We start from the raw sequence: 16,127 nt of genomic DNA on the forward strand, positions 1-16,127 counted from the left end.
TTCTGATGAGCTCAGCTTTGACCTGGGCCAGCCACTCTTTCTCAGGCAGCCTGGTCCTGTCCCCTCACCCTCACTGCCAGAGGCTCTGGTCAATTCAGTTTCAAACAAATAAAAGGAGATTGTGCTTCACAGAGTCAGCTGCAAGTTTATGAAACCCGTTGTCCAACATGTAATACAGGCTGAAGATATTAATTGGTTTCAGAAGGGTTTGGATCAATTCCTATATAACATTTCTGTAACAAATTACTTAGGGAGGCTGGGATGTTTGGGGAGTCCTTTCTTTGAAAGCTAACATCTTGAAGCACCAATCATAAATCTCCCTCAAAACACTCATTGATGTTATTCACTGTCACAAGTGAAATCCTCTACTTGTCCAGATGGACCTTTGATTGGATGAAAAAAGTTGCAATTCCAGTATTTCTCTACTTTCCAAAGCTTAGTACAATGCCTGGTACCCAGTAGGTACTTAATAAATGTTTGTTGATTGATCCTCAATAACCAGATAATAATTTAATATCCAGATAACCACTCCAATATTGGGGAGAGATAGCCACGCTGCAAACCACACAGCTCAAACCCAAGGCCCTTGATTAGCCAAAAAGAAACAAGGGGTACATGGGTCAAGGAACATGACTGGGTCTGTGCTCTACAACAGAAGGTTTGGTTTAGTAGAAAGAATGTTGGGCTTGGAGTCAGTGGACCGGAATTCAAATTCAAATCAAAGTCAGGATTTTTAGCTATGTGACTTTGGGCAAAACACGACTTCTCAGGGCCTTAGTTTCCTCATCTAAAAAATAAATTAGACAAGATGACTGCTAAGGTCTCTCTCAGGTCTAAATCTCTACTTGTATCTGGATAAAGAACACTTTAGGAACCCTAGAGTAGAAATGCAAAGCCAGCTTTTGTTTCGTGAGATCCCCAGTGTGATAGATGGGAGTATTTGGGGGAGATCAGGAGGGATTCTTAAGCCTTACTGGCATGTCTTGGAGCCCCCTTGGGCAGTGTCTGGTGAAGCCTCTAGACACAGTCTCAGAATAATGTTTTAAAGTGCATGAATAAAAAACATAGGATTCAAAGGAAATCAAATGTATTTAAATCTAATTATATATATATATGTGTGTGTGTGTGTGTGTGTGTGTGTGTGTGTGTGTGTGTGTGTGTGTGTACATATATGTATATATAGAGGAGAGAGAGAAGAGAGGAAAGAGAAAGAGATTTTCGGAAATCCACCTGCTCAAAAACATTTGAGAGAGAGAGAGAGAGAGAGAGAGAGAGAGAGAGAGAGAGAGAGAGAGAGAGAGAGAGAGAGAGAGCGCACAGATTCCAGGTTCAGAATTTCTGCAATAGCTCATTGTAGGGATCTGGCCTTTCCTTCTTTTTCCTTAGTGCTTGTTCCATGTGACCTGGCTACTGATCTCTCAGACAGGCCTGGTCAGGGTCTTGTGTCATATCTTTGTTCCCCGAGCTGTCTGCACATGAGTTCCACGTCTAGGTCCTGTGCTGCTCAAGAGCCCAGATATACAGAGTACATCAAAGAAGGTATCAAGGAATAATGACATATCCTACAGCTTTGGACAAAAATCATGTGTCTATTCTTTTAGAACTGCCCTGTTCTTCACAGAACTTCAGAATGTACCCAGTAGTGGGCACTGTAACATGACCTGGATATATATAAGATGTGTAAATGAGTACGGGAATTATAATCTATCAGCAGAGCAGACCTACAGGGGAAAATCCCCCAATACCTCCATGCAGTAAACTGCAGAGAACCCACATGCAAGCCCAGGTGGGAAGCCGCACATGACAAAGTCATAGCTATGGTAGGGCAACTGGGACTCTGTCCCTGGGTGTCAAAATTTAGAAGATGCTAATAATGCTGACACTTCTTCAGCAGACAGAAACAACCAAATTTAGTACATAATTAGCTGTAATAATTGGGGCAGCTAGGTGGCACAGAGGATAGAACACCAGGTTTGGAGTCAGGCAGACCTGAGTTCAAATCTAACCTCAGATATTTACTAGTTGTGTGACCCTGGGCAAGTCACTGAACCCTGTTTGCCTCAGTTTCCTCATCTGTGAAATGACCTGGAGAAGGAAATGGCAAATCAGTCCAAAAGGGGTCACAATCTGACATGATTAGAATGACTGAACAATAACAAAAAGTGGAATAATTAGTTAAAATTAGGAAGCTACCCATTGTATCACATTTTATTCTCTAAAATCCATCTCACCTCTGACATTTTTCTCCTTTGGCTGCCACCCTCCCACCTCAAGTGACCTATTCCCAGTCCAAGTAGCATGCTAACATGCTGTGTCCTAATATCTCTTGTCTCCCACTCTTCTTTGAAGATGCTTTAAAAAAAAAAAAAAAAAAGCTGACCTGGACAGTCTTATTTCTCTCAGTTTTGCTTCCCAGGTCAACATTCTGCATCCATGGTCCCTTGCCACACTAATCCAGAATAATATTCCCAACAAAACTACTTCCACAAAGACTTTTCTCAGTCTTCTTGGGGATTTCAATCCAAATCCATCTGCCTGTGAGAGATACTATAAGAAAACATACTATAAAATAGAGATCACCCTAAAGTGATGATCTCATTGACCTCCTGGAGTGGGGGCCATATTTAGAAGATGGAGCCAGCTGAATGTTTGGAGAAAAACGAAGAGCACATACTTTAGCTCCATCAGAAACTGAAGTTACTTGTGAGGGGGACAGTCAGATACTGGGGTCAATTAGCAAGGAGTTTGTAGGAGCATCCTGGTTTAGAGACTTTTATGAGCTGCTTCTTAGGACCACATTTATAATACCATGCGAGAATATTTTCCAAGCATGTCAGAAGGGTGGCAAGTGCTTAACAAACAAACACTTGGACTTAGAGTCCAAGTTCTAAAATGGGAACATTTTCCTAGAATGTTGAAGAAGAGAGGAAAGGAGGAGGAAGGAAAAGAGGAAGGAAGAGAGGGAGGAAAGAAGGAAGGGAGGAAGGAAGGAAGGAAGGACTTAATATAGGTTATTTAACTGATGGGGATAAGGAATCAGGAACTAGATCCAGTTTTCTTCTCTGATATACGCTGTGTGTGAGTCTGGGCAAGATTGTTAACCTCCCAGTATTCTAGGCCAGAAGTATCCAAAACAAGGTGCTCCAGCCTGGTCCTCTACACTTCTGTACTCTGGAGGGAAACTTGAACCAATTAAAATGCCATTAGAAAATCTTTAGCAAAATAAATAAAATACCATAGGATATAAATAGTGCTAACATGTGATTTTCTAAATTTTCTAAATTTTTGAATTCTAAATATGTGGTCCCCAGGGATCCTTACAGACTGGCTCTCATTTCTATATGAAATTGGTACAAGTTACAGAGAAGGTGATGTTAGCAGGGAAATTTTTCTGAGAGTAACCTACACTAAGGAAATCCTACGTCTGGATCCTAGGTCCTCTAAAACATAGCTCTGAAAAATGGGTACATAATCTGGTAAGTGCAGTATGTATTCTGGGAATCTCTGAGCATTAGAACAGAATCTGAAATTTAATGCTTCTAGAGAAGAAGCTATGAACTGGAGTGAAAAACAAATTGGTTATATAAATGAGGGAATTCACCTCACATGCCCCATAATCCTCCTTAATCTTACTGCCTTCCCTCTGTGTGTTTTCTCCTCTATTAAATTGTCATTTCCTTAGGAATTATACTGGGAGTGTTATTGCAGGGGATTTTTTGGTGGGGAGAAGGGGAGTTGGCCTTTCTTTGTATTCCCAGCACTCAGCATGGTGTCTGGCACATACATAGTAGGCTCTTAATAAATGGTAGTTGACTGACATGGGCCTTGACACTGGGGAGACAGGAGGGAAATGTTTGGCGAGAAGGAAAAGTGCTACCAGATTTGGATAAGAAGCCTCGTCCTCACAGGCAGTGAGAGGGCCTGGGGCTATTCCTCTGGCTTATAAAGGCACCCTCTTCCCCCACAAACTGTACTTGGGCTAGAATTCTAAATCAGGTTTCTGAAATTCTGGTTAATTACCAGTAGCTCCATTTTGCTCAATGCCAGTTCTTTTCAGAGGACTACCTGACTTTCAGGCTTTCTGAATTTTCATTCAATTGGAGCTGAGTTCAAATCCAGCCTCTGTGGTGGCTGTGCCACTGGGCAAGTACTGTAACTTCTGTCTGCCCCAATTTTCCTGCTTACTAGCTGTGTGACCATGGGCAAGTCACATATCCTCTATCTGCCTCAGTTTCCTCAGCTGCAAAATCAGGATAATATAGCATTTATCTCCCATGGTTTTGTGAAAATAAAATGAAGTAATATTTGATAAGGTGTTTTGCAAATCTTAAAGTACTTAAATTAAAGACTAGTTATTGTTATTCCAACAAGTATTTATTAAGTCACTCTCAAAGAAGACCAAAATGACATCACAGTGCTCAAGTCAGGTTTCAGTATGTTCCACTGTGACTGATCACACCACTATGAGCTCAAAATGTTCCACCCCGGCTGGGGCAAAGTCTGTGTGAACATTTGGGGTGGCTGCTCTAAATTCTCTCATCCTACGTATCCTTTGATCTGTTTCAATTCTGCTTTGCTCATAGAGCAAGCACCTTCTCTGATGAGGGCATACGCCATGCTGAGCAGTCTTGTGCCAGTCTCCCATATCATACAGTCAATCCCAAGGTTCTTAAGTAAGACCTTGAAAATGTTCTTGTACTGCTTCTTCTGACCACCATGTGAGCATTTGCCCTATGTGAGTGACTTTTATTAAGTGCCTACTATATGAATGAATGAATCAAAAGGCATTTGTGAACCTCTTACTGTATCCCAAGCCCTAGCAAAACAAATTCAAAGGCAAGACAGTGGCCGCCCTCAAGGCACTTATATTCTCCAGGCCACAAAACTTCTGACAAGAAAGTATTATTGTGAAACACATTTTGAAGATTAGAGAAATTCTTGGCCACTTGTTTCCGTCTTTTGCAGGGAATCAAGGAAGGGGTGGCGGAATGCAGCTACCAAAAAAATTATAATTAAAATTGAACCCAGGAGCTGTGATCCACTGCCAAAAATCACTTTCTCCTATTAAAATACTATAAAATAGTATTTATAAAATAATTTAATTAAAAAATTAAAAATTTTTAAAGTAAGGTTACAGCTTTTGACTTTAAGTGTGCTAATAGATGGGCTCTAGTCCCCTTTTCCCACAGGAAGAGAGCTCTGTCTGAAGAAGGATGCCAGGGCAGAACTTTGTTCCAAAGGACGGGAGGTGCAGGTGACCAGGAAAGCAAAGTAGCTTCAGGATATTTGGGGTCCTCAGTCCTGAAACATCAGAGGTCCCGCCCCAGACCTGCCTATGCTATGGATGTCAGGCCAAGGAGAAAGTCGAGGCCACCTCTTAGTCCTCTCTGGACCTGTGGGGATCCAAGAGGTGTCATGCAAAAGACAGTTCACAAGAAAAGACCTAAATGACCTGAACAGCAAAAGTTAGATCTAGAGGACTCAAGAGCCAGGACAGGCAAAAGGGACAGTCTCCTCTGATCAAACTAACAGCAGATCTGGAATTTGGGGTCCATGGAAGAAATCTGAAATTAGAGGACCTGAATAGGACTCTTAGCTGTGCCATGAGTGACCCTGGATAGTCCATATCTCCTCCCCGAGTCTCAGTTTCCTCATCCGTAAAATGAAGGGATTGGATGAGATGATTTCTAAGGTCCCTAGCAGGGTTCAGTTCAGGATCCAGTGATCTCTAATGTTAGCCTGAACTTAAAGCAGATCCATAAAAGAGAACTGGATTTTGGAGTAAGAGGATCTGAGTTCAAATCCCAGCTTTATTCTTTCTTAGTTCTGAGTGACCTTGGACTAGTCACCCCTCCCTGGGCCTCAGTTTCCTCCTCTTTAATTAGGAGAGAGTCCTGGACTAGATTCTAGATCTTTGAGGTCCCTTCTAAGTCTAACTTTGAACCTAAGTTGACCTTAGAAGGTTGGGGATGGGTGGCAGGGAGAATCTTCCCATTCCTAGGTGTGGTTTTCTCTACAGGTATAGAGAGTGGGAAGTTTTTTCAAGGCCATTCAGTCAATGCTCTCTCCCCCTTCTCCCTCTAATATAAGCCCAATGCCTTCCCAATTCAGTTTTCTCTTTCAAGATTGATGGTCATATTCTCTTCTTTGCTTGAACACTGACCTCATTTACATTAGTGGGATTTTCCCATGTAAACTCCTTATCATAGCAACAGGAATATAAAAGCCTCCTTCTATTTGGGGGGAGTTAGTTCTAGAGGATGGAGCACAATCAACCCTGAATTGGGTTCCAAGCTCCAACAAAATCCTTTCCTTTCTGGCATTCCTTTCCCCTTGAGCCTAACTAAGCCTCAAGATTTGCTAACCTGCATCAGCAGGTGTTTTCATATTGAGAATTCCCTATACTGAGCAAATTACAATTTTTTAGGAAAAACATTTTGATTGGGTTTCCTTATCTCACATAGGATGTAAATAAAGAGACCTGATTCCACTACTGGACATAGGAGTTTTGACCTGCTCTGTTTCTGACCTGGGCTGGTTGTCTTCATTACAAACCCTTCCGCCCATGGGGGCTCACCATACTGATGTCAGACACTCAAACTTAATCGACTTTAGCCCACTGTGGCTCAGAGCTTTCTGAGCTTGAGAGATCTACCAGCCTCAGACTCTCCAGTGTTAGGAGTCACACGCACGTGCTTGTGGATGAACCCAAATTTAAAATAAAAGAAATGCCAGCTCTCTTGGTAAGAGACAGAGGTGACCTAGAGATGATCTTAAAATTAGAGAGACCCCCTGGTACATACTGGTTGTGTGACCCTAGACAAGTGACTGTTGGTATAACTGAAAAACTCTCTAGAGAAGGCACTCACCTGCATTAGTAGAGGGAATTTCCTCACCTGGGAATTCCCTGTGCTGATGACATCACAGATGGGGCTTCAAAGTAAAAGAATACAGCTAATAAATGAAAGATTATGGACATTAAGCATTAGTAAGTTTGAAGGAAGAAGAGGGCACCCCCTACCCTGGGGGGAGAGTGCTCTGTCTTGAACCAGATCTTAGCCCCTAACTCCCAGTTCTCAGATTTCAGCTTCCAGGGAAGGGGGAGGCTGAGAAGGGAAGACTCTTCTACTCCAGACTGGCTAAACATGAGAAGAGCAGCCGAGCTGGAATGGGAGAAAGTAGTGATGGCCTCAGTCTAGCCCAGGGTTCATACCCCTATGTCCACAAGGAGGCTTAGCACAGACCAGGCAGGACGAAACCATCCTGCAGCCATCTCCGATTTAGGTGGCTCTCCATCCCTCCAAACCTGGTTGTAAATGTGAGTTATGCCTCCTTTCAGGGAGGATAACGAGCCGAAATAAAAAAGTCAGGAATTGATGGGATTCTAGGGCATAAAAACTGTAGCTATAACGCTTGCATTTCCAAAAGTGCCTTTAATTAATCATTTATAGCCCAGGCAAGGCAAGAGAGGCCACCCACCCTTTCTGGAGCCTCCTTTTCCTGGCTTTAAATCCTGGAGGGTGGAGGATGAATTGCTCTCTTCCCATCGAGAATGGTCAGAGGAAAAGGAGATACGGAAAAAGCCTTAAAGGGCCCTTTTGAATTGGAGCCAGACTTGGATGAGCTGGAGACAAGGAGAACACAGTTTTGTGATGGGGGGAAAGTCAACATTATCATCATGAGGGAGGTTCTTCCTCCATAGGGCTGCTCAGAGCATCCTGCCCTAAGGCCCTGGGGGAGATGGACAGGCACCACCCAGGCCTGTGAGGAAGGGGCAAAGGAAAAAGCCCCATTCACCTGGGAAATGGGAACCTAACATCAGCACATCACCTCTCCTCAGTTTCCTATGTGTACATGAGTGAAATGATGACCTCAAAAACCCCAGGCAATTTTGAATCTCTACATTTAAAGGCCCTCCCAGCCCTGACATCATGTGTTCAAAGGGGCCCTCCCAGCCCTGACATCATGTGCTCAAAGGGGCCCTCCCAGGCCTGATATCGTGTTCTAAGGGCCCTCCCAGCTTTGACACCCTGTGTTCTAAGGGCCCTCCCAGCTCTGACACCCTGTGTTCTCAGGGCCCCTCCCAGCTCTGACATTCTCTGTTCTAAAGTCCCTCTCAACTCTAATGTTATCTGTGTCGTGGTCCCTCCTCCCCAGCTCTAAATTTATGATCCTGGCTCCAAATTGCTTATGCTCTAAGATTCTTTCTTACTAGTAGTCTAAGGTCTCACATTATGTGATCGAAGGTCTTATCCAGTTCTCACATCTCTTCTAAGATTCCTTTGAACTCTGACATCTTGTTTCTGTGATTCTCAAAAGGTTTTCAGAGATCTGGTCTTCCTTCCCAGCCCTTGGTGCATCAATGTACACCAGTGACTAAAAGGAACATGTTTTTCCTTTGAACCAAAATATGTGGTTTTCTCTAATTGATATGATTCAACATGCAGCATGCCCAAGACTTGCATGAGATCAGTGAGAACAACTGTGAAGTTTCTTTCCTACACCTAACCTGCTGCAGCCATTAGCTGAAAAACACCCTGCTGGCCAGGGACATTCTTATGCAAATGCAGATCATTACATTATGTGTTCCTGAGTTTTCACCAGCACTGGTGTTCCAAGCAGGAAAAGCAAACCCGTGCCTTTTGGACTGGAGAAGGGCTCTGTGGCTCCGATGGATCTGGTCAGGCCCCATAGCAGAGAACCCATCTACCTGGCACCAAGCTTCTGATCAATTTCCATTTAGAATTCAGACAGACCAAGGACACAGATCCACATCTCAGCAGCCCTTGCTGGCATTTAAACACCCTTCCCTCTAAGGGACCAGCACCTAGGCTTAAGATATGCCCAACCCCTCTTCTAAACCACTGTTCTATGACGTTTCTTTCAATCTTTCTCTTTTTCTGTACTCTCCTGGGCTTTCTGTCTTTTACCTGTCATTTATTTCTATTTTTTTTTTTAGCTATCTCTCTTTCTCTTTTACCATCTCTCTTTCTCTCTTCCTCTTTTCCTACTTCTCTCTTTTCTGCCTCTCTTTCCCTTCCTATTTTTCTTTCTCTCTGTTCCCTTTCTTTTCTTTCTTTCACCTATCCTATCTAATTTTGTCTCTTTTTTCTATCATTTTTCTTATTCTGTATCCCTATATAAATATATGCACATATGCAGCTCTCCACCTTTCTTTCCATCTCTTTCCTTTCTATCGCTTTTTCTACTCTCTGTAATTTAGAGGGAGTTAAATGGTGCAATAGCTAGAGTCCTAGTCCTGGAGTCAAGAAGACCTGAGTTCAAATCTAGCCTCAGACACTTCCTAAATGTGGACAAAGGAATAGGGATGGGAGATGGAGTATAAGGTACAAAAAAACTGGCTTGCCAGGTCTGTAGCTGTACGGAGCTGAATGAAACATAACAAGACTGGGAAGTTAGAATGGGGTCAATTTGTGAAGAGTTCTATATGTTAGACAGAAGAGTTGGTGTTTTATGCTGGAGGTAATAGGGAATCACTGGAGTTTATTGATTTGGGAAAGGATGGGGTTGGCATGTTCAGACTTACTCTTTAGAAAAATCTCCCTCATCCTGGGCATTATGCCTTTCAGGTGCAGACTATTATTTTGATATCTTTCTTGGCCACCATATTCCACTGTTGACACAATCAACAAGTATTTATTACGTGCTCCTGTGGGCCAGACAGTGGAATCATATTAAGCTTTCAGTCCACTGAAACCCATAGATTCTTTCAGGCAAACTGCTGTCTAACCACATCTCCCCCATCTTGTATTTGCAAAGTCAATTTTCTTAAACCCAAATATAAGACTTTATACCTATTAAATTTCATCTTATTATCTCCAGCCCAATATATTGACCTGTCAAGATCTTTTGGGATCCCGATTTTGACATCCAGTGTGCTATCTCTCCCTCCCAGCTTTGTGTCAGTGGCGCAGTTGATAAGCCTGCCTTCCATGTTTTTATTCAAGTCATTAATAAAAATACTGAACTACACGAGGCCAAACACATGCTACTGGAGTGACCTAGCTGACCTGGAACCATGAGAGCATTTTGTGGCCTGGACATTTCTGAAACTCTTTAATTGTCCTTTTCTCCAACCCTCATCTCACCATCTTTTCCAGCATAATGTAAAAAAACTATATGAAATGTTTGGCTAAAATCTGTAGTGACCTCTATCATCTGGCTTACCAGCTTGATAATCCGCCCCCCCATATAAAATGGAAATGAGTTTAGTCTAACATAGTGTTCTTGGGAAGACACAAGAGTTTTCATAGCAAATACATTCCTATACACTTCAACTCCCTCAGAATAATGGGGCTTGCCTCATCCTAACTCTTTCTAGTTTTCTCAAAGGACAGGCACTTCATAATTAAGTAATTCATAGAATTTAAGATCTGAATGGGAGCTTAGAGATCATATAGCCCAAAAATTCTTCACTCTATGATTTTTAAAAAATATTTTGAAAACTACTTTAAAATTGGTTTCCTTTCTATTTTCTACATATGTTATTTTATGCTTTTAAAAACATCTTTCTGAGGAGTCCATCAGCTTCACCAGACTGATAAAGGAATCTAGGTCACCAAAAAAAAATGTTAAGAAGTCCTGATTTAATCTAATTCCTTCATTTAAAGAAATTAATTGTATTTGGTATCTTTTGTTTTCATATCACACATTTCCCTCTGTATCCATCCTAGCCTCTCCCCTCCTCCCAGAGAGTCATCCCTTAAAATATGAATGGGGAGGGAGTTTAGCAGATCTAACACACTGATGTTAGTCTGATGCTCTATGCAGAGTTCTCTATCCACAGTCCTCCAGTTTTGCAAAGAAGTGAGGGGAATGAATCCTCTCATGACTCTTCTTGGGGCTATAATCTTTTGGAAGCATTGTTTTGATTGTTTTCCACCTCCACCACCGCTCATTTTACAAATATGGAAATTGGGATGCAGAGAAGTCAGTTGACTTCCCCAATGAGTTAGTGACAAAGCCAGTAATAAAACCTGGATCTCCTGACTCCCAGACCTGGGCTGGATCTGTGAGAGTTGTGGGGAGGCCTCTTCCAGCTCTAACTCCTGTGAATTAATGTCCTTAAGGCCCTTTGCTACTCTAAAATCCTGTGAGTTTGACTTTCTAGGCCAAGTTCCCTCCAGGTTCCCTGGGGCACAGGCCCCATTGTCCCCAGGGTCTAGACATGGGCTTCCTTAGCAGGTGATTCTGATCAGACCCTCACCTCCCCAGGGAAGCACAGTTGGCTGTGGGAAAGGAGGGAATGGGTGCCATGGCAACGCCCCTGCAACCTGGCCCAAGCTTCTAGAAAAATCAGACCTGCAGCTTGTCCTCTGCAGTTGGCGCAAAGAAAAGCAGGCAGGCTGCAGGCTGTATTTCAGAGTGTGGGGGAAGGGCTGGGCTCAGGAAGCCCAGCCAGGTCTGGTCCTGGAAGTCCCTTCTCTTCCCCAGGGTCCTCCCTCCCTCTCCCAACTCCCAGGAATCCCTTCTTCCAACTGCTCTTAGCCTACTATCTTCCTAAGCCAACTTGTATTTTCATATATAAATATATATATACATTTATATAATTTAATATCTATATAATTTTCCATAGATTTCTGATGTTTTCTGTTTTCTATTTCTGTGCAGTTTGGGAAAAAAGTATTTTTTCCCCCTTCCCTCTCTTCCCCTTCCCTTTTCTTCCCTCCTCTCTTCTCCCCTTGCCTTCTCCTTCCTTTTCCTTCCCTCCCCTTTCCCCCCAGTCTCCTCTCTTCTTTCCCACCCCTCTCTTCCTCTTTCTTTCTCTCCCCGTTCTTCCCTTTTCCCTTCCCTTCTCTTTTCTCTCTCTCCACACTAACCCTCTAACACCTCCTCCTCTTCCTTCTCTCTCTTCCTCTTATACTTTCTCTTCCTCTCCCTTTTCTCTCCCCTCTCCCCCTCTCTCCCCTCCTCTCTTCTCCTCTCCCTTTTCCCACTGCCCCCTCTTTCTTAATTTATTCTGCTAAAATCATCAGAAACAATTTTAATTTTATTTTGTCTCTCAAAGTGTACAGTCACATCCAATTAATCATTCTATGTGGTCCTGGGCCAAGATTTATTCTCTGGACCTCATTTATAGATTTAAGGAGTAAAATGAACGATTTCTAAGGTCTCTCCCAACTCTTATGTTCTAACAATCTGTGTTCTAAAGTCCCTGCCAATTCTAACAATCTATGTTATAACATCCTTTCCTGGTCTAATGTTCCATAGTCTGAAGTCTTTCTTTTAACTCTGATATTCTAACACATTCTTACATCCCATGTTTCCATTTCCAATAATCTGTTCTAAAGTTCTCATCACATTCTATGTTCTAAGATCCCTTTCAGCTCTGACATTCTATGTTCTAATACCTACGTGCTCAGCTCTGGCTGCATGTTCTAAGGTCCCTCTCAGATCCGGCACTCTCTGTAGTAAGGCTCCTTCATCTCTGACACTCTCCATTCTTTGGTTATAGAGTAACAGTCTCAGATCTGGAAGGGGCCTCAGGGACCACTGAGGGAGGGAGTGTCAGAAATTCTGTCTTCTAGAGAGGGAGCCCATTGTGAAACATCCCCATACCCTCTTACCCCAGCTCCTTGGCAGATACAAGCTCTCAGTCTCCCAGCTTCCAAGATCAGCTTCTCCCTCCTGGTTGTGTGTTTCAGACTCTGACAGCCTGTCCAGCCCAACCCGCCTCAGCCTGTCAGAAGGAGAGGAGCAGATGGACCGACTGCAGCAGGTGGAGCTGGTTCGAACCACTCCCATGTCACACTGGAAAGCAGGGACCGTCCAGACCTGGCTGGAGGTGGTCATGGCAATGCCCATGTATGTCAAGGCCTGTGCAGAGAACGTGAAGAGTGGGAAGGTAGGAACACCCAAATTCCTCCAGCTCAGTCACTGATTAGCCATGGAATTCACCCTCCTTTTCAGAGCCTCAATTTCCCCATATGTAAATAAAATGAGGAGGTTGTGCTAAGGTCCCCTCCTGACTTGTTAAATGTTACTGCTGCTGCTTCTCACGTTGGACATGGAACAATTTTCCTCCCTTAGAAGCTTTCATTCCTTAAAAGGGCTACATGGCTTTATGAAATGAATATGGGCAAGACTGGGAGACCTGGGTTTCAGGCCTGGTTCTCTCATTAACTCACTGTGTAATTTGGAACAAAGTCTTGTCTTTTTAACCAAGAAAATGGAGATTGATGGCGTCTCCCACGTGCAGCGTGGATGAAGTAGCCACTTGGGAGGAGAACTGCTTTAAGAAGTTTCTTAGTGCCTGCCCTATAACTTACCAGCTGTGTGACCTTGAGCAGATGTTTTCATGTCTCTGGGCCCTGATTGCCTCATCTGTAAAATAAAAACAGACCTTTTTTTTTTTTTTTTTGCACCAATCCTGTGATTTCATTGGTATAGGGAATTCCCAGGTGAGGAAACTCCATCCACCAGAGCAGGTTGGTCCCTCCTTAGCAATTTTTTGTTTTAGAAGTTACCTAGAGCCCCAAATCACACAGGGCCAGTCCTGTTGCCCAAAACCACAGATGCTAGGATGAATCAGAGGCAAGACTTAAACCCAGGTCTTCCTGGCTACAATGACATTTCTTTTATTGATTGGCATTTATTCAGCTATGCAACTGTCTATCAACAACTGGTAAGGAGAGATTCATAGTAGTAGTAGTAGTAATATTATACTTGTTATCATCATTAACAATGATAATAATAACACTTACATGATTTTCAAAGTACTTTATAAATATTATCTTATTTGATTTTCAAAAAAAACACAGTAAACTAGGTGCCATTATTATCCTCATGTTAATAAAAACAACAATGTTGTTGTTCAGTTATGTCCAACTCTTCATGACCCCATTTGGGGTTTTCTTGGCAAAGATACTGAAGTGGTTTGTCATTCCTTCTCCAGTTCATTTTAAAGATAAGGAAACTGAGGCAAGCGGAGGTGAAGTGACTTGACCAGGGTCACATAGCTAGGAAATGTCTGGAGCCAGATTTGAACTCAGGTATCTCAGCCTCTATCCACTGAGCCACCTAAGATGCACATTTTAGATTACAATAAACATCTATAAAGTGCTTCAATCTTTGCAAAATATTTTTCATATATTATCTGATTCAAAACCAAAACCAAAATTCAAAACTCAAAACCACCCTGTGATGTAGGTGTTATTATTATCCCCATTTTATAGATAAGGAAACTGAGTCATTAAAGAGATTAAGTGACTTTGCCCAGGGTCCAATAACTACTTAAGCATCTGAGGTAAGATTCTAACCCTGATTCCAAATCTAGTCTCTATATGACCTACCTGCCTTCAAGGTCTACTCACTATTATGTAAGGTAATTATAAGCTATTATATTAATTGTATTATTCTATCCTATATTATATTAATTGTATTATATTATACTATACTATATTATATTATATTGTTAGGCTATATTATTTATTATATTAGCTTAGTAGATAGATAGATAGATGATAGATAGATAGATAGATAGATAGATAGATAGATAGATAGATAGATGGATAGATAGACAGATAGATAGATTACAAGCTACTCTCAGAATTGTGGCAAAAGTATAATGAAATCATCATGGTGATTGGGTGTTGCAAGGTGGAAATGGGTTGGCCAGCTGGGAGGGCTTAAGTTACTGGGTGCCATACTGCTGATGCCCCCTGAGACTTATGCCTCTCTGTAGTCTGGGAGGGGCCTAGTACAGGGCCCCCAAGAGTCCTGCTGAAACCTCCCATTGTCTCCTGGGCACAGGTGCTGCTGAGTCTGAGTGATGAAGACCTGGAGACTGGCCTTGGCGTGTGCAGCTCCTTGCACCGCCGAAAGCTCCGGCTGGCGATTGAGGACTATAGGGATGCAGAGACTGGCAAATGGTAAGCTTCTCACATTCATTGACTCCCAGCAGGCTCACCATCCTCTTACCCCTTTCTCCACTCTTGGTATTGAGGTCCCTATCAAAGGTCAAGAGTACAATTATTCCTTACACATCATGACTTCCCCATAGTAATTTTGATATATCATGGGTCAGCATAAGACATTAAATGGGAATTTTGGAGGACTTTCATGGAAACCTCAGATGATACAGGAAAAGTTTAGACTCGGAAATGCATAAAATATATGTATAGTATTGTATAATGTCAACTTTTATTTTATAATACCATAATAATTCTTCTTTGGTATGAAGCGAGGGCCAAAAAATTTTACATGGATTTTTCCAGATAGGGTGGGGCAGAAAGATTGTGTGCCCCTAACCCTCATGATGTGGAAGGAGTAACTTGGGGCAGCAGCATCACAGAGTGGAAAGACTTCTAGAGTTGCATTCAAAAGACTTGAGTTCTTTTCATACAAAGTTGGACTCTGGGAGAATATAATCTCTTGAGGACAGGGACTTTCTTGCTTTTGTATTTGTATTACTACTGCTTAGCTTAGTGCTTGTCACATAAAAAAAACCACTTAATAAAAGTTTTTCATTCATTGATTTCTTCCAGGATTTCCAAATCCTTTTAAATTGTTTTTTCCTTTAAAAAAAATTTGCTGATGCCTATTGTTGAAGCCTTACCTTTTAACTAACAAAAACAGCTAAACAAAACCAGTCAACACTTGGGATTTCATCTGGTAGGATATGTAACATTCTGCACCCATACTCTTGGACATCTCTAAGAGGAAGGAGGTACATTTCCTCACCTCTTCTCTGGGGCCTAAGATGGTTCATGACAAATATAGAGCATTCAGTTTCATTTTAATGCTCTCATTTACATTACTTTCATCCCTATGTATGTTGTTTTCCCAGTTCTACTTACTTCAGCATGCACCAGTTCAGACAAATCACTTACTCCATGTTTATCTGAATTCCTCACATTCAGCATTTCCTACAGCATAATAATACCCCATTATTTTCATCATGTAACACAACTTGCTCAATCATCCCCAAATCACTGGGCTCTCATTTGGTTTCCAGTTCTTTTGTTCATTTCTATGAACATTTTGTTATACATGGGACCTTTCTTTCCATTTTTGATCTTCTGGGGTATACGTTCCAGTTGACTTTCTTGTAATACACACAGTGACTTCCCTCGTGTAATTTCAATTTGTTTTCCAGGATAGTTAGC

General features: G+C 42.2%; 1 protein-coding gene and 1 long non-coding RNA gene across 2 annotated transcripts in view; one reads left to right on the top strand and one right to left on the bottom strand.

The window, feature by feature from the left end:
* Positions 1-16,127, top strand: part of KAZN (kazrin, periplakin interacting protein) — a 1,379,110-nt gene that overhangs the window by 1,333,987 nt on the left and 28,996 nt on the right. The window contains exons 11-12 of the mRNA XM_072608938.1: positions 12,666-12,865; positions 14,773-14,891. Of these exons, the coding sequence (XP_072465039.1) occupies positions 12,666-12,865; positions 14,773-14,891 (319 nt within the window). The remainder of the gene's footprint in view (positions 1-12,665; positions 12,866-14,772; positions 14,892-16,127) is intronic.
* Positions 3,158-16,127, bottom strand: part of LOC140504239 (uncharacterized) — an 85,618-nt gene continuing 72,648 nt past the window's right edge. The window contains exons 4-6 of the long non-coding RNA XR_011967016.1: positions 13,290-13,344; positions 12,588-12,700; positions 3,158-6,954 (exon numbers count right to left, since the gene is read on the bottom strand). This is a non-coding gene — a long non-coding RNA (uncharacterized lncRNA). The remainder of the gene's footprint in view (positions 6,955-12,587; positions 12,701-13,289; positions 13,345-16,127) is intronic.

This window comes from Notamacropus eugenii, chromosome 5 (genome assembly GCF_028372415.1).
Source record: "Notamacropus eugenii isolate mMacEug1 chromosome 5, mMacEug1.pri_v2, whole genome shotgun sequence".
Taxonomy (NCBI): domain Eukaryota; kingdom Metazoa; phylum Chordata; class Mammalia; order Diprotodontia; family Macropodidae; genus Notamacropus; species Notamacropus eugenii.